The sequence below is a fragment of the Passer montanus genome, unplaced genomic scaffold (genome assembly GCF_014805655.1).
Source record: "Passer montanus isolate IOZ18808 unplaced genomic scaffold, ASM1480565v1 scaffold109, whole genome shotgun sequence".
NCBI classification, from domain to species: Eukaryota; Metazoa; Chordata; class Aves; order Passeriformes; family Passeridae; genus Passer; species Passer montanus.
The window spans coordinates 501790-522674 of record NW_024357502.1 but is presented as its reverse complement, the minus strand read 5'-3'; the positions used below and the strand labels follow the sequence as shown (position 1 = coordinate 522674).

The following is a 20885-nucleotide window of genomic DNA, read 5'->3' as shown; positions in this document are numbered from 1 at the left end:
GCAGATCCCTGGTTCCCAGCTGGATCCATCCCTGGTGTTCCCAGGCAGAATCCTGGTGTTCCAGCTGGATCCATCCCTGGTGTTCCCAGGCAGATCCCTGGTTCCCAGCTGGCTCAATCCCTGGTGTTCCCGGTGAGTTCCGTTTGTCCCTGTCCCTGCCCTGCAGCAGTGGCTGCTGACTCCCAGTGGCCCCGGGCTCTCACTGCACTGGAGCCCGGGCAGCAGAGCTGCCTTTAGCTCTGATCTGTGCTGCTATTAGCTGTGCCAGCTCAAAGGCTGGAGCTGTACCTGCGGTGCCAGCTCAAAGGCTGGAGCTGTACCTGCGGTGCCAGCAGTGCTCTCCAGACCCAAACCATTCATTCCCTCCTGCCACCAAGGCACCTCCGAACTGCTTCTGCCTCTGAATTGTGAGCTGCTTTTGTGCAGCAATCCTTGGGCTTCCCACGGTCTGCAGGAGAGACCCAGCACAGCAGCCTGCCCAGGCTAAATTGCTGCCACCTTCAGTTGGGGCATGGACAATGCCAGAGCAGAGTGTGGGGTGTCAGTGTGGGCATGGACAATGCCAGAGCAGAGTGTGGGGTGTCAGTGTGGGGATGGACAGTGCCCAGAGCAGAGTGTGGGTGTCAGTGTGGGCATGGACAGTGCCCAGAGCAGAGTGTGGGGTGTCAGTGTGGGCATGGACAATGCCAGAGCAGAGTGTGGGGTGTCAGTGTGGGCATGGACAGTGCCCAGAGCAGAGTGTGGGGTGTCAGTGTGGGCATGGACAGTGCCCAGAGCAGAGTGTGGGGTGTCACTTTGGCCATGAGCAATGAATGCCCAGAGCAGAGCATAGTGCTGGGGTGTGCCTCCTTGTGGGGTGTCAGTGTGGGCATGGACAATGCCCAGAGCAGAGCAGAGTGCTGGGGTGTTTGTTCCTCCCGTGTGACAAACACCAGGGCAGGAGGGAGCAGCCCCAGGTGGTGCCAGGGGAGGTCTGGGTTGGGTGTTGGGGAAGATCCCTGCCCCAAAGGTGTGTCAGTGTGGGCAGGGATACTGGACTCAGTCTCTGGACTGTTGGGTCTGGGTTGGGTGTTGGGGAAGATCCCTGCCTGAAACGGGTGTCAGCCTGGGGCAGGGAGTGCTGGAGGCTCGTGTGGGGCTGGCAGGGCTGGGCTGGGCTGCACTCAGGTGGTGGCAGAAACCAGAGTGTGTTTCTGCTGTCCTGGCAGATCAGGTGGCTGCCATCAGGTGTCTGGGGAGATCTCTTTCCCTTCTCTCCCTGGGTGTTTGCTTTGTTCTCTGTGTTCTGCTGTGGGGTGTTCTCAGTGCTCTGTGGGCCACAATGACATAAGGAGAGCTAGCCTGGATGTTGAAGGCACTTCAGAACCCAGTAATGTTCATATTTCTGCCCATGAGCTGCAGCCTGGTTCAGAGCTGCTTCTCAACTCTCCAATTCATGGCTCTGTGTGCTGTGGGGGTGGCTGTAGTTGTTCAGCTTTATTTCTGTCTTCACCCCTCTTTATGTATTTAGCAGCAGAAGCGATGTGTTGAATTTCAGGAAGAAAAACGTTGTTGAATTTCCTTCATTTGATTTAAATCATGTGGGAGCCCTCAGAGATGATTACACTCATTTAGTAAATCCTTGCTCCTGCCTGGTTCTGTGCCCTGGTACAGGCAGTGCTGATGTGGGGCAGTTTCTCACCCGGGTTATCTCCTCGGGTGCTCTCTGGAATGGGGGTTAGGGCTGGAATGATGCAGCAGCGTGCTGCTGCTCCCCTGGCAGGCCTGCACAGGAGGGGTTGTTCCTGGCTGGGTTATCCAGGGAGCTGCCCGGAGCTCGGGGAGGCACAGCTGAGGCTGGAGAGCCTGCTGGCTGGGAAGTGTCCAGGAGGGAATGAGCTTTGCTGAAGGTTATGGTGGGGTCCCCATCCCTGGAGGTGTGCAGGGAAGGGCTGGAGGTGGCACCCAGAGCTCTGGGCAGGGGACACGGGGGCATTGGGCACAGGAGAGCTCCTGCAGCCCCAGGGACCCCAGGGCTCCATCGTGCTCTTACTTCAGTGCCTCAGGCATGGTTGGCTGCTGATCCTCTGCAGAGCATCACACTGGGATAAAGGCAGGGCTGGGGGAATGCACAACTTATGCAAAACTTGGCATTTGGCTTTCTTTGAAGGAAATTTTGCATGGGTAAACTCTAAAGGAGTCTTAGCTCTTCTTCTGGTGTGATTTTTGTGGAATATATTTGTGCTGTAGAATCCCGGGATGGTTTGGGTGGAGGGGACCTTAAATTCCATCCCGTACCACCCTTGCCATGGGATAAATGAATCCCAGAATGGTTTGAGTTTGGAGGGACCCTAAATCCCACCAGTGCCACCCCTGCCATGGCAGGGACACCTCCCACTGTCCCAGGTGGATCCAGCCTGGCCCTGGGCACTGCCAGGGATCCAGGGGCAGCCCCAGCTGCTCTGGCAATTCCAGCCCAGCCCCTGCCCACCCTCCCAGCCAGCAATTCCTTGCCCAGATCCCAGCCCAGTCTGCCCTTTTCCTGTGTCCTGTCCCTGCAGGCCTTGGCCCCAGTCCCTAGCTGAACCAGTCTGGGGGCCCTGGGCAGGGTCCAGTGGTGTGCCAAGGGCTGATCAGTTCAAATGCCCACGCTGGGCTGGGGCGTTGCTGGCTCTGCTGGCATTGCAGCTGGCTGCTCCAGAGCTGGGTGCTGGGATTGCTCCCTGGTTTCAGGGCTCTTGGCTCGTTGGGTGCTGCTTTTCCAGGGCTGGTGCCTTCCTGGGGGATCAGGATTGGTGGTGGGGTTTCCTTTCACATGCAGTCTCTGGGTGTGATGCTGCAGGTGTTTTCTGTGGTGCAGTGGAGAATTCCTGACTAATTACAAATATATTCCTTTCTCTTCCTATCTCTCTTCATCTCCCTTGGACCACCCACCCCCAAACCAAACTCCTTCCTCTGCCAGCCCCAGGAGCACTGCAGGCACTTCTGGAGTTTAGGGGCTTTTGGGGAAGAAATGGTGACAAACTGAGGTGAAAATGGGAATTGGCAAACCTGGCTGGAGCTGGAGTGTTCTGTAGTATTCTCTGGCATCCTGTGTTTCTCCTTCCTTACACAAGGAAGAAGGGTATTCCTGTTACATCTGTGAGGGGCGTGCTGCAAACCCTCTGATGTGATAAAGTGTTTATTCCAGCTCTGGGTTCACCTGCTCGTCCAGCTGCAGAGAGAGCCCTTGGCTTGTGGGTGTTCTCTGTGTTTGTCTCTCACCACGTGTGGGCAGAGATCTCTCAGTGTCTGTCCTGTTCCCTGGCATTTCTGAGTCAGCATTTCTTGTCTCAGTTTGCACACTGGGGGAGCCTTCTGTCAGGCTCTGAGAATTCCCTACAAATCCATTTCCCACATTTCCCCCTCTCTCTTGAATGGAAAAAGAATCCATTTCCCACACCTGGTGGGGAGAAGGTGTTCCAGCTGCTTTTCCAGGCAGGAATCCCATTCCACTTCAATTCCTGCCCTCAAAGTATGGAGATATTGCTACATCATAATAGAGAAATCAACCTGGGCTTGTTCGAAGATATTTGCATAAGATGCCTTTTAAAATATAGTTTAAATCATTAATATAAGTAAAATCGGGTCTTAATGAAATAATAAATAAGCATGAAAATAAATTTAAAATAAAGTAAACATTAATATAAATAAACATTAAAATAAACATGAAAATAAGCATTAAAAATAAATTTAAGACAGTACTGGGAAGCCCAGCAAGGCCTGGCTGTGAGGCAGGCAGGGTGACGCCAGGAGCTGACCATGGTGCTGAATTCGGGGTTTATTTATTATACAGCGGGCATTACATGGAATGGGGAGTGGGAGGTCTGTGTCCCCAGAGGGACTGGCTGTGTGCACGCAGTGCTGTGAGCTGTGGGGCTGAAGTGGGCAGGGGGCTGCCTGCTGCAGTGGGTGTGAGTCCTGAGGGGCTGGAGCCCAGCTCTCCTCCTGGGGATGGCCTGGCTATTCCATGTATTCCGTGTATTCCATTGTCCCTGGGGCTGAGCACACACTGAAGTACACTAATCTGTGTTTTTAACTGGCAAATGATCCCTTTTAGCCCATTGTCAGCCCTTCCCCTGCCCTGCTTGGAGGGGGGAGCACCAGCAGGGCCCAGGAGTGCAGGAGCACTGGGGTGTTCCTGGGAGCACTGGGCTATCCCTGGGGTGTCTCTGAGGTCAGCCATCCCTGGGGCATCCCTGGGAGCAAAGGGGTGTCCGTGGAAGCAGTGAGGTGTCCCTGGGGTCAGTGTGGTGTCCCTAGGATCAGCCATCCCTGGGGTGTCCCTGGGGTGTCCCTGGGGGCAGGGGCTGTCCCTGGGTGTCCCTAGGATCAGCCATCCCTGGGTGTCCCTGGGATCAGCCACCGCTCAGGAGAGTCAGCCCTGGGCTGTGGGGAGGAGTGTGAGGCTCACACAGCCGCCTGTGCCCACAGCTGTCAGCTGCAGGCAGGCCTGGGGACCCTTTAATTTTGGTTACAATGCATTATGTACTTTTCTTTGCTGAGCATCTTCATACAGCAGAACCAATCTATACCTTGACTTTTACCTATAGCCTATCATAACTCCTGTAATTACCATATCCATGTCACTATTCTCCAGTCACTAAATGTTAGTACATTCCAGTTTAAGCTAGAAGTTGTTTTTCAGTTTTCTTGCAGTGCAGAATTCTGAGACCCTTTTTCTGCTTGCAACATCTGCTGACTTGTTTGCCTGTGCTATCTTTCTGCTTGGTAAAAACATCTTCTTGTTTGGGGTGGGTTTATCCTTTGCTCTAAGTGATAAAACCCCGTTCTAACTAACACACCCTTTGTCTCCTTGGTTATCCAGTGAGACTGGCTCAGCAATTCTTTTCTTCTGTATCAAAACTTGCTTCCATCTCTATGCCTTTTTCAGATTCTGCATTCAGAAATCTGCTAAGCATCCATATCTGTGAGACTTTCTTGTCCCACTTTCATCCTTGCTCACAATGATGATGATGATGATGATGACGATGATGATGATGATGATGATGGAGCAGTGTTTCCTCCCCCAGGAGCCGTGGTTCTGGCTGGCAGCAGAGCTGGGGAGCAGCTGCTCCTGGGACACCAAGCTGGGCCTGAGCTGTGCCAGGAGGGAGCTGTCGGAGCTGCCCACGCTGGAGGAAGGGCTGCTGTCCTCAGCAGAGGCTTCTGGAGCTCCAGCCTCACCCCTGGGTATGTCCAAAGGGATTGCTGCACAATGGATCTTTCACTGCTCAGGCAGTCCCAGCCTGCATTTGACCTTCCTTCAGTGAGACATGAGGTTTGTGGAGTGTGTTTGGGGTGATTTTGTCATCAAAGCCCCACTCAAGATGAGCTGCAGGGTTTGTGTGCCTTCCCTGGATCCTCTGACATGAACAGGGTCCTTTTGTGCAGGTAAAGCTGTGCTTTGTTTTCCTGTGAATTCAGAACGAGCCTGAGTGCAGCTGCCACCCCTGGCAGTGTCCAGGGCCTCTGGCAGGTGTCCATGGCAGGGGCAGGAATGGATTATCTCTGAAATAGCTTTAAATTCCCCTCCACCCCAGCCAGTCCATGGTTCCTCACTGCTGCCCCTGGTTTGGTGCAGTTTCTGTTCTGCTGCTGGGAATTGCAGTGCTAACATTCCAGCCAAGGCCACTGCTCCTTCCCATCCCAGCAGTCAGCCAGAGAAGGCTTGAGAAGCACCAGCATTTATTGTTTCACCTTTGTGCTTCCTTGCTTCCATTCATTTCCAGGTGGAGCCAGAGCCCCCTGGTCAAACACAGCCTGGAAATGCAGTTTCTCAGCCCAGGGGTTCTTTTTGCATTGATCCCTGTGCAGATCCAGGGTCCCTGCCCATGAGGATATTCCCTTTTTGACTCACCTTTCCAGGGAGAGCCTGCTGGTGAATGGAGGTGCCTGTCACTGCACAGTGGTGTTTCTTCACAAGCACACACAATTCCTGAGGCAGAAGACATAATTGTGGTATTTTCTGTTTTGTGCTTGCAGTTAAGTGCACCTTGAGCTGTGCAGTTTGCCATTCCCTGCCTGTGTGCAGCTGCTTTGGGGTTTTGTTTGGAGTTAAACACCACTTGGAGGGCATGGAGTTAAAACTGCCTTGGGAATTTCTTCACAGCAGCTCCTGAGGGGTTTATGAATTTGACTTTTATTTTTTAATGCAAAGGTTTTGGTCGTTTCCATCAGTTTTTGAGATGATTTTGCTCCATCCTTGGTGAAGGAGCCTGCATGAGGAGAAGGAATATCTTGGATGGATTCTGGTTCATCCCAAACCCTCGAGGCTCAGTCCCTGCCACTGTGGGTGTCACCCTGGTGGCTGTCCCTGGTGTCTGTAACACTTACTGCAAAGATTAAATTGCCCTTTGGTAACTTGTGGTTCAGAAGGTTCCTGTTTGCCCTCCTGCCAGGTCTGTTTTACACAACCCAGGGCAGGTGGAGAGGGGAGAGAAGAGAGGGAGCACAGCACAGGCTGGCTTCACTCACAGCACCAGGGAGCTGCTGCCTGCTGAGCATTTGCAGCCCCTGGGAGATGTTTTGGAAGGGATTTCTCCTTCATGGAATGGAAGCCATCCTGGGCTGCCTCAGAGCTGGGTCTGCAGGCAGCGTGGTGGTTAAAAGCTGTGTGTGCATCACAGGCACTTGGTGGAGAGTGAATAAATCCCATTTCTGTAGGAAAGGAGGTTCAGAGCTCAGGAAGCTCTGAACACGGAGGGAGGACACGGAGGGTTGGCTGTGCCTTGTCCCTGCCATCCTCTGGGCAGCATTCCTGTGGTTCAGGTGCCTTAGAGCCCTTTTCCCCACTGTTGTTATTTGCAGAACTGGAAGCCATTTAATCAAGGAAAACTTCTTGATATTTGTACAGCTTTGTGTTTGCAGTGCAGCTGGAATTAAGGAGCAGGCAAAGGCTCTGTGGTGTGCTAAAAGCTGTGAGAAGCCTCTCCTGTGAGTTTGATCTGCTGCTCTCTGGGGATGGGCTGCAGGCTCTGTGTGTGCTCTGAATTGCCAGGTACAGGAGCAGAGCTGGGAGGGAAGGAAGCCATAGTGCAGTACTCACTTACTTCTTCTTCTCCTCCTCACAAAGTGTCTTGGATTTCGTGTCAGGAGGGGAGGAGTGACAGTGACAGTTGTACTGAAGTGCTCCTGCTGCTCTGTGGAACAGCTTGACAGAGCCGAGGCTTTGTTTTTGTTTTGCCTTCCTTTTTTATCCCCCAAATGGCAGCTTGACTGTGGCATTCAGCTTGTCAGCAGGCTGGGGGAACGAGCCACAGGCCCACTCTGCCTGCTCGCTGAGCTGCTCTGAGCAGGCTTTTGGCCTTCAGAGTGACAGCAGGAAAAATCCCAGATTTGACACCAGGAGCTCAGGGGGAGCAGCACTGACGTCACTGCCTGCTTCCAGCCTGGGCTGCTGCTGCAGGCCTGGCCCTGGCTGAGCACAGCCACCTGAGCCCTCCTGGGCATCCCAGGTGTGCCCCAGGAACCCTCCTGGGCATCCCAGGTGTGCCCCAGGAACCCTCCTGGGCATCCCAGGTGTGCCCTAGGGACTGTCCTGGGCATCCCAGGTGTGCCCCAGGGACTGTCCTGGGCATCCCAGGTGTGCCCCAGGGACTGTCCTGGGCATCCCAGGTGTGCCCCAGGGACTGTCCTGGGCATCCCAGGTGTGCCCCAGGGACTGTCCTGGGCATCCCAGGTGTGCCCCAGGGACTGTCCTGGGCATCCCAGGTGTGCCCCAGGGACTGTCCTGGGCATCCCAGGTGTGCCCCAGGGACTGTCCTGGGCATCCCAGGTGTGCCCCAGGGACTGTCCTGGGCATCCCAGGTGTGCCCCAGGGACTGTCCTGGGCATCCCAGGTGTGCCCCAGGGACTGTCCTGGGCATCCCAGGTGTGCCCCAGGGACTGTCCTGGGCATCCCAGGTGTGCCCCAGGGACTGTCCTGGGCATCCCAGGTGTGCCCCAGGGACTGTCCTGGGCATCCCAGGTGTGCCCCAGGGACTGTCCTGGGCATCCCAGGTGTGCCCCAGGGACTGTCCTGGGCATCCCAGGTGTGCCCCAGGGACTGTCCTGGGCATCCCAGGTGTGCCCCAGGGACTGTCCTGGGCATCCCAGGTGTGCCCCAGGGACTGTCCTGGGCATCCCAGGTGTGCCCCAGGGACTGTCCTGGGCATCCCAGGTGTGCCCCAGGGACTGTCCTGGGCATCCCAGGTGTGCCCCAGGGACTGTCCTGGGCATCCCAGGTGTGCCCCAGGGACTGTCCTGGGCATCCCAGGTGTGCCCCAGGGACTGTCCTGGGCATCCCAGGTGTGCCCCAGGGACTGTCCTGGGCATCCCAGGTGTGCCCCAGGGACTGTCCTGGGCATCCCAGGTGTGCCCCAGGGACTGTCCTGGGCATCCCAGGTGTGCCCCAGGGACTGTCCTGGGCATCCCAGGTGTGCCCCAGGGACTGTCCTGGGCATCCCAGGTGTGCCCCAGGGACTGTCCTGGGCATCCCAGGTGTGCCCCAGGATCCACCCTGAGCATCCCAGGTGTGCCCCAGGGACTGTCCTGGGCATCCCAGGTGTGCCCCAGGATCCACCCTGAGCATCCCAGGTGTGCCCCAGGGACTGTCCTGGGCATCCCAGGTGTGCCCCAGGATCCACCCTGAGCATCCCAGGTGTGCCCCAGGGACTGTCCTGGGCATCCCAGGTGTGCCCCAGGAACCCTCCTGGGCATCCCAAGTGTGCTCCAGGATCCCTCCTGATCTTCCCAAATGTGCCCCAGATCTACCCTGAGCATCCTAAATGTGCCAGCAGGAACTGTCCTGAGCATCCCCAATATGCCCCAGGATCCCTCCTGAGCATCCCCAATGTGCCTGCCCCAGATCCACCCTGAGCACCCCAGATGTGCTCCAGGATCCCTCCTGAACCCCCCAGCTGTGCCCTCCCTGTGCCCTCTGGTGAGGGTCTTTGCCCTGAGGTTTTTGTTGCTTGGCCAATCCCTGCCTCACCCTTGAGCCTCTCAGGAGGGCTTTGGGGTTTCTGGAGCTCCCTGCAGGGCAGGGCAGGGCAGGGCAGGGATGGCTCCTGAAGGGGCTCGGTGCTGTACTGTCCTGGGCATCCCAGGTGTGCCCCAGGAACTGTCCTGGGCATCCCAGGTGTGCCCCAGGAACTGTCCTGGGCATCCCAGGTGTGCCCCAGGAACCCTCCTGGGCATCCCAAGTGTGCTCCAGGATCCCTCCTGATCTTCCCAAATGTGCCCCAGATCTACCCTGAGCATCCTAAATGTGCCAGCAGGAACTGTCCTGAGCATCCCCAATGTGCCTGCCCCAGGATCCCTCCTGGGCATCCCAAATGTGCCTCAGATCCACCCTGGGCATCCCTGACATGCCCCCAGGGTCTCTCCTGAGCCCCCCAGCTGTGCCCTCCCTGTGTCCTCTGCTGAGGGTCTTTGCCCCGAGGTTTTTGTTGCTTGGCCAATCCCTGCCTCACCCTTGAGCCTCTCAGGAGGGCTTTGGGGTTTCTGGAGCTCCCTGCAGGGCAGGGCAGGGCAGGGCAGGGATGGCTCCTGAAGGGGCTCGGTGCTGTGGAGTTTCCTGCTCATGGGGGATGTTCACTCACTTTTTCATCTCTTTGGGCTTCTTCAGACAAATGTCGAGTGGCACTTAGGTGTTTGTGGGTATAACAGAGCCTGCAAGCACTGCTCATGGGGGATGTTCACTCACTTTTTCATCTCTTTGGGCTTCTTCAGACAAATGTCGAGTGGCACTTAGGGTATAACAGAGCCTGGAAGCACCCATTTATCAGCCAAATGTTGTGATTTATGGGCTCTGTGTATGTGTCTGTATATGCACATTTACTTTATTAATCTATGTACACAAAAGATTAGCAACAGCTGCTTTTGACAGCTTTGTTTCCTAATTATTTACTGCTCCCTCCCTTAGTCCTCTTTGTTTCTTCATTTCCAAAGCACACCCAGATTTTTTGTGTGTGGAAAAAGCTTTTCTTTAATCACTCCTGCTTTTCAATTTAGCTTGAAAATACATTTTCATTCAAAGTGGAGAAGTTAAGCTGAAATCAGAAAAGCTTGTCTTCCTCCTCTCTTGCATGACTAAAAATAAGGTGCCAGTTCTGCCACATGAAATGTGTCATGATGGGAGCTGACAAGTCTGATTTGATAACTGCAATTAATATTATTTGTTCACTAATGCCATGTTAAATAGAAAACAAGATTTGGGAGGGGGAAAGTCCATCTAACAGAGCTGAGAGAGTTCAGATTCCAGCTTGCTTAATGTTTCTTAAAAAACACTGCTTTGCATGCTTGATGCAGTTCTGTATGCAAATGAATCTGCTCAGCATTCCCAAGTGTAACAGTGAGAAATTCCTGGAGTGAACGTGTGCTGGGTGGGCCAAATGCACTGGAAATCCTGTGTGCTCCCAGTTAATTGTTGGGAATTGGGAATGTAAATCAGGCTCTGTCAGTGCCAGCCCTGAGCAAACCCCTCTGATCTCTGGCTGTATGGGAGGGATGTGGGGGACATCACAGGGATCAGCTCAGACTCCTGTTCCTGATTTTAAATCAGGATTCAGAGTTACTAAATCCTGTCACTGCCCTGATACCATCCCTGCCCCAATCCTCACTGCCCCAATTTCAATCCCATCTCTGCCTCAATTCCCCAATCCCTCACTATCCTAGTCCCATCCCTGCCCCAATCCCAATCCCTCACTGCCCCAATTCCCCAATCTCTCACTATCGTAGTCCCACCCCTGCCCCAATCCCTTCGCTGCCCCAGTCCCAATTCCTCACTGCCCCAACGCCATCCCTGCCCCAATGCCAGTCTCATCCCTGCCCCAGCCCCTCACTGCCCCACCGCCATCCCTGCCCCAATGCCGGTCTCATCCCTGCCCAATCCCCTCCCTGCCCCATCCCTCCCTGCCCCAATCCCTTCGCTGCCCCAGTCCCAATTCCTCACTGCCCCACCGCCATCCCTGCCCCAATGCCGGTCTCATCCCTGCCCAATCCCCTCCCTGCCCCATCCCTCCCTGCCCCAATCCCTTCGCTGCCCCAGTCCCAATTCCTCACTGCCCCACCGCCATCCCTGCCCCAATGCCGGTCTCATCCCTGCCCAATCCCCTCCCTGCCCCATCCCTCCCTGCCCCAATCCCTTCGCTGCCCCAGTCCCAATTCCTCACTGCCCCACCGCCATCCCTGCCCCAATGCCGGTCTCATCCCTGCCCAATCCCCTCCCTGCCCCATCCCTCCCTGCCCCAATCCCATCCCAGCCCCAATCCCCACTGCCCCATCCCTCCCTGCCCCATCCCTCCGTGCCCCGATCCCGCTGTTCCCCTCAGGGCTGCCCCCGTAAGCCCCTCTGGGTGTGCTGTGTGTGGAGCAGGCCCTGAGAGCTGCTGTGTTACAAAGCAGTTTGGCTCCTTCCCTCCTTGGCTCTGCTCCCCTGTGCTGCTGTGTGCTCCTGTCCTTTCTCACACTCTGACACAGTGTGAGAAAGGACATTCTGAGTGTGTCAGAATTCACGTTGCCCTCCCGCTCTGGGCTGAGCCCTCTGGAACTCCTGCTGCTGTCACACTGCTCAGGAGCAGCTGTTTACTCCTATTTCTTTAAGATACATCTCATTTCCTTTCTCTAAGCTTCCAAAAAAGCGTTTAAATAATATTTGGTATTGCAAATTCAGTTATTCTATCTGGGTAATTATCCTCTCACTACCTAGAGTTCTAAAGTAATTAAAAAATGTTGATTGGAAGTATTAAATTAAAAATTAATGAGCAAGGTTGCCTTGTGGTTGGCTGTCCCTGGTCAGGTGATGCAGTGTGGCTGGAGAAGCCTCAGGTTGGAGCTGCTGGAATGAAAACTGGATTTTTTGTGTGTAATGATCATTTTTCTGATGTGATTGTGTTCCTCTAAGTGCTGCAGACTGTGGCTTGTCTGAGTAGTTGGAAACTAATGAGCCTAAATTAAAATAGTGGCATTTCTGGGTTAGAAAGTCACTCCCTTGACCACAAATAGCTCTTTCCTTTTAAAAATAAAAGCTTGCTTAGAATACTGGAAGTATTGTTTTGCACCCCTCAGACATGTCTGTAGTTATTTACACTTCTCAGACACCAGCTTAGAGTTAAAAAAAGGAGAACCCCCCCAAACATACAGTTATATCTAAATCCCACAGATAATTCCATATATATTAGAGTTGTTTTACTCTCAGGGTATAAACAATTTCCATTTGTTTTGTAAGTAATGAACTGGAAAAAACCACCAAGTACCCCAAAGAGCAGAGAAATGCAGGATAGAAACTAAAATTGCTGCAGCAATCATCACTGTCTGCTGGGTTTGATTATTGCTTGAAGCTGGATCCCTCAGGAAAACAATGGCACACAGCCTTTGCTGGAAGCAGCTTAGGGAAAAGCAGAGTAGGGAAGGAGCTGTGGGATGCTTGGGCTGCAGAGCGAAAGGTGGTGGGGACAAATCCCTGTGGGATCCCCCCTGGCAGTCAGGGAGGGGCTGCCTGGGCTGAGCAGGCTGGGCATGGCCCAGGAGGAGATTGGGATGAGTTTGGGGTGAGTTTGGGATGGCAGTGCCAGGGTGAGTGGCTGCAGACCTGGCTTTGGTGTGGGCTGAGAAAGCTGAGTTTAGTCCTGGAGGGAGGAGGCTCCGGGGTCTGGGGTGGGATCCCCTCCCCTCCCTGCAGCTGGGCTGTGGGGCTGGGGTCTCTGGGGATCTTTGGGGGTGTGCAGCTGGGATCTTTGGGATGTGGGGCTGGGGTCTCTGGGGATGTAGGACTGCGATCTTTGGGGATGTAGGACTGGGATCATTGGGAATGTGCAGCCGGGATCTTTGGGGATGTAGGACTGGGATCTTTGGGATGTGGGGCTGGGGTCTCTGGGGATGTAGGACTGGGATCTTTGGGGATGTCATGCTGGAATCATTGGGAATGTGCAGCCGGTATCTTTGGGGATATGGGGGGCTGGTATCATTGGGATTGTGGGGCTGGGGTCTGAGGGTGTGCAGCTGGGATCTTTGGGATTGTGGGGCTGGGGTCTCTGAGGGTGTGCAGCTGGGATCTTTGGGAATGTGGGGCTGGGGTCTCTGGGGATGTCATGCTGGAATCATTGGGAATGTGCAGCCGGTATCTTTGGGGATATGGGGGGCTGGTATCATTGGGATTGTGGGGCTGGGGTCTTTGGGTATCTTTGGGGATGTGAGGCTGGTATCTTTGGGAATGTGGGGCTTGGGTCTTTGGAAGTCTGAAGCTGGGGTCATTGGGGATGTGGGGCTTGGGTCTTTGGAAGTCTGAAGCTGGGGTCATTGGGGATGTGGGGCTGGGGTCTTAGGGACTGTGCGGCTGAGTTCTTTGGGGATCTTTGGGGATGTGAGGCTGGGGTCTTTGGGGCTCTTAGGGATTGTGAGGCTTGCTGCCAGCTCTCAGTGCCCTGTTGGTGTTTTCTCTCCCAGATATCCAGGAGAGCAGATTCTCCCCCTGCCTGCCCCTGCTGCTGAGCCCAGGCCTGGCTGAGACGTTCCTGCAGGGATCCCAGCTGGATTTCCTTCCCCTGAGGTGGGATGGGGCTCCTGAGGCTGGTTCTGGGCTCAGAAATGGGGTTTGGGGTGTGTGGAGAGGAGGCACTGCTGGGTTTTGCCTTCAGGAGAGTTTGGGCCAGGGAAAAGCAGGAGCAGGCTCTTCTGAGCTTGTCATGCTGAGGTATGTGGGGAAAATGGGAAAATGAGCAACTCCACCCTCTTCAACATCTCTTAGACTCTGGAATAAACTTCATGAAATTCTGGGGACAAAGATCAGGTTTCTGTATTTACAGGAGTAAACCATACATGGGCACTGTTGTGGTTTGTGGATGCTGGAGCCATGTGTGTAATTTACAGTACAAGTTTGGGGTTAAAATGCACAAAGAAAGAGCTGTTCCAGTAAAAGGCTTTGTCACCTTCATTCCGAGGTGCTCTGCTTGCATGGAATAATATTTATTAGGGTTTGATGGTATGTTTAATAGAAAGGAACTATTAATTAAGCAATCCCCAATATGAGAATTAGAACTTTATAGGAATTTGTTGTTTATCTGAGACCTGGCTGCTTTTATATACTTTAAAAAATAATTGATATAATGAACTGAAGTAGGTGATTTATATTAAAAAATCACAGGCAAGCTGAGATATGTGTAAGCACATGTTGCATATTTTACGTAGCTAATTTTATTAATTTATGTAACTAATAACAGCCTGTCAGTAAAAAATGTTTCAGTCCTAAACAGGTTGAAAAATATTGCCATACTAAGTAAAAATTGATATTATTATAATATTATTTTTGAGCCTTTGTTTTATAGGAGATTTTTGATATTTCTTTGCATTCCTTCAGGTTTTGCCCCTTTAGGGGAGGCATTTATGGGTATTTGTGTGAATATTGCTAACCCCCAGTTGTCACTGAAGTTCTTTTGCCTCTGACTTAAGCCAGAGATGTTGGAATAAAAGAAATGATCAGAAATTCCCTTTTCTTGCAGAGGAATCCCGGATGTTTCTGGAGCATTCCTGGAGTGTTCAGAGCCTCCCCAGGTCCATGGCAGCGCATCCCTGAGGGGCCCAGCCCTTCCCAGTCCATCCCAGCCCGTGGGACAGGCGGATCCTGGAGCTGCCCCCCGGGCTGGGGAGCCCCTGGGCAGCCAGGGGGACAGTGGGGACAGTGACAGTGGCACTGAGCAGGGGGCACCAGCCCCCCCAGCACAGCCAGCTCCCGAGGAGGGGCTGGCAAAGGGGCTGGAGCAGCCCTGGGGCACAGCTGGGAAGGATGGACACTGCTCTGGTCACTCCTGTGGCCACTCCTCCCAGGACAGTGATGGCCCAGCTGCTGGCTCTGAGCTGTCAGAGGGCAACAAGGAGTCCCCAGGGCAGGAGGAATCCTCCTCCTCCTCCTCCTCTTCCTCCTCCTCGGGAAGCTCCTCGTACACAACTGCACTGACCAAATTCTCTGAGAGAAGTGAAAGGGGGGTGCAGCAGGAGAAGGTGAAGGTGCTGGGGAGTGCAGCAGCAGCCCTGGAGAAACTGGAGAAGGGAAAGAAGGTGCCTGAGCTTGGCTGGTCAGATGACTTCTGTGATGGCCTGAGGAAAGGCCGTGCCAAAACCTCGGGTGCTGAAGGTGTTCTCTGTGCAGCAGCCTCTGAGGCAGGCAGGGGAGGGCTGCAGGAGCCTGGGGTGCAGCCCAGGGGCTCCCGGGGGCTCCCAGCTGCTCCTGAGGAGCTGCAGGGAGCTCTGCTGGACCAGCAGCAGCCAGCAGGGAGGCTGGGGACACTGAGCCAGCCCCAGGACACTGCCCCGTGCCCTGGGCATTCCCCAGAGCCTGCAGGCAGCAGGGCTGAGCTGACTGCCTCTGACTGCTCCATAGAGAGGGGCCACAAGGCCACAGAGATCTCCCCTTCCTTCAGCCTGGGGGGTGAGGGCTCCTTCTCCCTGCACCTGGCTCATCCCAACTTCCAGTCCACTCCAGGGCTGCTCCTCAAGAGAGCTGGGAAGGCAGAAGGACCTGCTGGAGTCCTGGTGATCCCTTCGGAGCTTCAAGGCTCTCCTTGCTGTCCCAGTGAAGAAGCCCCAGGGAAGCCCCCTGCCCCTGGGTCCCCTGGGGAGCAGCACCCTCCCCAGAGTGCTGTGGAAGAGACCTGTGGGCGTTTGGAGTCCTTGAGGCTGGAGACCCCCAGCCCTGGCAGGGTGCAGTCCCTGCCCTCCCTGGGGCTCCTGGAGAAGCTGGAATCCCCCAGCCCTGGCAGGATGCAGTCCCTGCCCTCCCTGGGGCACCAGGAGAAGGGAGAATCCCCCTGCCCTGGCAGGGTGAAGTCCCTGCCCTCCCTGGGGCTCCAGGAGAAGGGAGAATCCCCCTGCCCCGTCAGGATGCAGTCCCTGCCCTCCCTGGGGTTCCCTGAGGAGCTGGAACCCCCCAGCCCTGGCAGGATGCAGTCCCTGCCCTCCCTGGGGTTCCTGGAGAAGGTGGGAGCCTGGGCCCTGGGCCAGCCTCAGCAGGGTCCTGCTGCCACCAGCTCCTGTGTGCCAGGTGGGTCTCCTGCTGCCAGGACAGCCTGCAGCGCACCTCCCAGGGCTTCAGGCTGTGTTTTATCAGGCCAGAGCAGCCCTGGGCACCCCGAGGAGCGTGCTGCCCCTGGCTGCAGGGGGACAGGCTCCCTGGGCAGCGTGCATTTCCCCAGCAGCGAGCTGCTGCCTGCCCCTGCTCTCAGCAGGTCCCAGTCTGACAGCACCGTGAACATTTCCAGCAGCAGCAGAGCCCTGCCTGCAGCGAGCCCGGCAGCACAGGGCACGGGGCAGCCCCCGGGGCAGGAGAGCCCTGCTCGGGGAGCCTCTGGCAGCTGCACCCCGCCACAGCTGCTGCCTGCACCCCGTGCTGAAGGGGTGCCCAGCAGCGCCAGGCGAAGCTCGGCCCCGGGTGTGTGTGTGCCCAGTGCTGCTCAGCTCCTTCCAAAGGACGGGAGCTGCCCAGCTGAGGAGCACCAGGACTGTGGGGAGGAGGGAAATCCGTCCCTCAGCCTCAGTGTTCCCACTGGTCATGGCATCGTGGACAGCTTTGGAGCCGTTTCCTTGGAGAGTTTGAATTTTCCTGATGGGCCTGAAGAGCCTCAGGGGGCCCTGGTGGTGCCCAGGCCCTGCCCCAGTGCAGGAGGGGACAGTCCCATGCCCCCTGGAGCAGCCCTGGAGACTCCCAAGAAGGAAGAGCTGAATATTGAAGAAAGGATCCCGGTAAGTTTGGTTCTAATTCCAACTCTGGTTCCAGAGTTATCCATTTTTTCCCCCAGTTATTCATTTAGTTTCCCAGAGTTATCAATTTTTTTTTCCCCAGAGTTAACCATTTATTTTCCCAGACTTATCAATTTTTTCAGTTATATGTTTTTTTCAGTGTTGTCCATTTGTTTTTCAGCATTTCCCATTTGTTTTTCAGAGTTTTCCATTTGTTTTTCACTTTTCCATCTCCCCCCACTGCTCTTTTAGGAGAGGATCTAATCACTACAAGCTCTGGTTTTACACAGGGTTGTGCAGCAGTGATTTTCATCCATGACACTGGTTCAGCTTATCTTAAATAGAGGTGGAAAAATAACTTTTAGTAATATTTAACATGGACAAAGACAGGGTTGGATTTGGAAGAGGTCTCTTGTCTTTGCCAGGGATAGGTGAGTGTCAGGGTGTGGGAAATGGATTTGTAGGGAATTCTCAGAGCCTGACAGAAGGCTCCCCCAGTGTGCAAACTGAGACAAGAAATGCTGCCTTAGAAATGCCAGGGAATAGGACAGACACTGAGAAATGGAGCTGGAAACAAGTTTTAAAGGATGGCTTTGCAAATGAGACTGGACACTGGAGAAATAGAACTGGCAGAGATGCATTGGAGTGGGGCCCAGGAGGGGTACTTTTGGATTATTGGCTTGGTAATTTTGGATTTTTTGCTTTAAGGCATCTACAGCATGGTGTGGCCAAAGCTGATAGGCCAAGAGACACAGTGTATTGTAATTAGGAAATAGTTAAATTCTGGTTGTGATGGTGTGAATTCTAACATCTGTATGGTCTCACCCTCCTCATGAGATGAAAAGGAAATAAAAGTTTTGAAAACACCTCCCAGTTACCCCGTGTCTGGCTCAGAAAAGGGCTCGATCCAGCACCAGGGGCAGGAGGAGAGAGAAGGGAGAGGTGGTGGCTCTCTCAAAGGTCAGGCTCTCCCTGTCCAAACGTGGGTTCAGGCCAGGGTGCTGAGTGAGGAGAGCTGAGCCACCCCAGCTCTGCAGGGGCAGCAGTCCCAACACGGCTCCTTGGACATGAAATCTCTTTTTTCCTGTGATTTTCTCACTGCTTTTTCGCTGTGTTCCCGTTTCTGAGGCCTCAGTTCTGAATTCTTGATGTGTTGCTCATGAGGGAGCTTTCAGAGCCTCTTGCTCCCTTCTCTCCCTTCTGTCCTGTGTGGCTGACCCAGGTTTCTCCTGGCTGGAGCCCTGTGCAGCCACCTTCAGGGCATTGACAGCTGGGAGTGTGGAGCAAATGAGATGCAGATTTATGGTAATGACAAACGTGTAATTATCCTCTGAGTAAGAGGCTGCTCCTCTCACAAGATGACTCCATAATCACCAGGTCTTTGGGAATGTGCTCTGGAAGCTCTTTTCACTCTGTTGTCCCTGCAAACCCGTGGTGAAACAAATATAAATATTGGAGGGAGGGTGTTTGAAATGCAGTTCATGAGACAGAGAGATGACTTGTGTTCCTGGCTATAATTACACACTCCAGCCCAGTTCTGAGGAACGCTGCTCCCATAAATCCCTGGAAGGTAAAGAGGTCAGGTCACTTATCTGGCTGTTTATGATAAAATTGTAGGAAATGGAGCTGGCTGTGATGTGTAAGGTAATTTATTTCCTTTTCCTGGCTAGTTTAGGACATAGTGCGGATGAGTTGAAATTAATTTGCCCTACAGGTGACGAAGTCAAGGCAAATTTTGGCTGTTTTTTTCCCCTGCATATAAGGTCTCTGTGTAAACCAGCTCTGACAAAAGTGCTCCCAAATATTTGCCTTGAAGGTTTGACCAAACTTGTCCTAAAAATGAGGAGCTTCTCTGCTGCTGCCTGGAATTCCCGAGCCTGCCAGTGTCTCCTGAGCAGCAGCTGAGTGGGGAGGGAGAAGGCTTTGAACCAAAACCTTTGTGGTTCTAGCCCAAACCTTTGTGGTGTTAGCCCAGACCTTTGTGTTTTGAACCCAAACCTTTGTGGTTTTAGCCCACACCTTTGTGTTTTGAACACAAGCCTTTGTGGTGTTAGCCCAGACCTTTGTGTTTTGAACACAAGCCTTTGTGGTTTTAGCCCAAACTTTTGTGTTTTTAACCCAAACCTTTGTGGTGTTAGCCCAAACCTTTGTGTTTTTAGCCCACCCCTCTGTGTTTGTTTTCACCCACCCCTCTGTGTTTTCACCCACCCCTCTGTGTTTCACCCAACCCCTGTGTGTTCCCCTGCAGCTGGAAATGCAGTGCCCAGCAGGCGAGGCTGCAGCCCAGCCTCACAGCCTGAGCTCCCGGGCAGTCTGAGCTCCCGGGCTGCGGTGCCCGCGTGTTTCACCCCCCCCTCTGTGTTTCCCCCACCCCTCTGTGTTTCACCCACCCCTCTGTGTTTTCACCCACCCCTGTGTGTTCCCTTGCAGCTGGAAATGCAGTGCCCAGCAGGCGAGGCTGCAGCCCAGCCTCACAGCCTGAGCTCCCGGGCAGTCTGAGCTCCCGGGCTGCGGTGCCCGCGTGGGCAGCAGAGCTCAGGGTCTCCCTGTGCTGATGTTGTGTCTCCCCAGGTGTACCTGCGCAACCTGGGCATCGAGCAGTCCCCGGGCTCCATCCTGGCCCCCTTCGTGCCCCCCGCGCCCCTCCCGGAGCTGGAGTTCTCCCCCTGGCAGCTCAGGAGCCTGCAGCTGGACAGGGACCCCCCCCACGCTCAGGGTACGGGGCTGGGGGGCATGGCAGGGGCAGGGCCTGCGGCTCCTTTCCTTGGGCTAGGTTATTGTGAATAACTAATTGTAATCGTTAGAATGTTACATTATATTATTATATTACATTACATTATATTATATATTATACTATATCATATTCTATTATATCATATTACATTACATTTTATTACATTACATTATGTCGTACAACATCATTACATCATATGATATAATATGACATTATATTATATCATATCATATCATATTCCATCTTATTATATCATATAATATATTACATTATATTATATCATATAATATCATAATGTATAATATTATATTATATTATTATATAACTAATAATAATATATGTTATATATTATGTAACTATAATTGTTATATATATCATAGCTAATTATAATTAGTTAATAACTAACTAATTATTTGGTTTATTATTAATAACTAACTGTAATTAGTTATTAATAATACTAATTATATTGTTCTATATATTATAGAATAATATGATATATGTTAATAATATTATAGATGTTCTATACTACTATATAATATTATTAATATAGATGTTATTATATTATATTATTATTGTGTATCATTATATAACAAATAATAATATAATATATATTGTTATTATTTTGTTATTTTTCTATGGTATAGCTAATTATAATTATAATTAGTTAATAACTAATAATTATTGGCTTAGGTTATTATTAATAATTAATTATTTGTGGTTTGCAATGTGGGCTTTTTTATTTAATTACATAATATTACTTGAATGAGGAAGGTGAAGAAGAAGGATTAGTTACTGTTTTACAACTTTTGTTTTAGATATGACTAAATACTGTATAATATTATATACTAAATAATGCATAATACTACAATTACTACATATTACTAAAGCTTTACTATATATTTTTATATTTTTTATAAAACATTACTATATGTTACTAAACTTTAAATTCTAACTTTTCTACTTTGTGCCATTCCACACATTTATTTGAAGGGTGCCCTCATGATTTTGGTTTTCTCCTGCCATTCTGGGTCTCAGGCCAGACGCAGTGTTTTCCTGAGGGTCAGTGTTCTAGCACAGAGTAAAACCCTCAGCAGGAGGGCACAGACCCCACTCCCGGGGCTGGGGGTCCTGGCACCCACCTTCTGCCATCCCAGAGCAGACTGGAGCTCGGGGAGGTGCTCACACCTCTGCAAACTGCCTCCTGCTCAGGGCTGTGCCTGTGGCCACTGCAGGGACACGGGGCCCTCATTCCTTTATTTCTCTTTTCCCAAGAGGCCTTCAGAAGGAAATGGTTTGTGTCTTGAGACTGAAGGACTGGCACCAGACTTTTTCTTCTGGCTCACACCTCTGCAAACTGCCTCCTGCTCAGGGCTGTGCCTGTGGCCACTGCAGGGACACGGGGCCCTCATTCCTTTATTTC

At 52.8% G+C, this 20885-nt stretch overlaps 1 protein-coding gene across 2 annotated transcripts in view; it reads left to right on the top strand.

Moving 5' to 3' along the window:
- ALMS1 (ALMS1 centrosome and basal body associated protein) overlaps positions 1-20885 on the top strand; it is a 59946-nt gene that overhangs the window by 5286 nt on the left and 33775 nt on the right. For both annotated transcript variants that reach the window (XM_039723938.1, XM_039723946.1), the window contains exons 2-5: positions 5052-5211; positions 13447-13549; positions 14499-16734; positions 19303-19447. In XM_039723938.1, the coding sequence (XP_039579872.1) occupies positions 5052-5211; positions 13447-13549; positions 14499-16734; positions 19303-19447 (2644 nt within the window). The remainder of the gene's footprint in view (positions 1-5051; positions 5212-13446; positions 13550-14498; positions 16735-19302; positions 19448-20885) is intronic.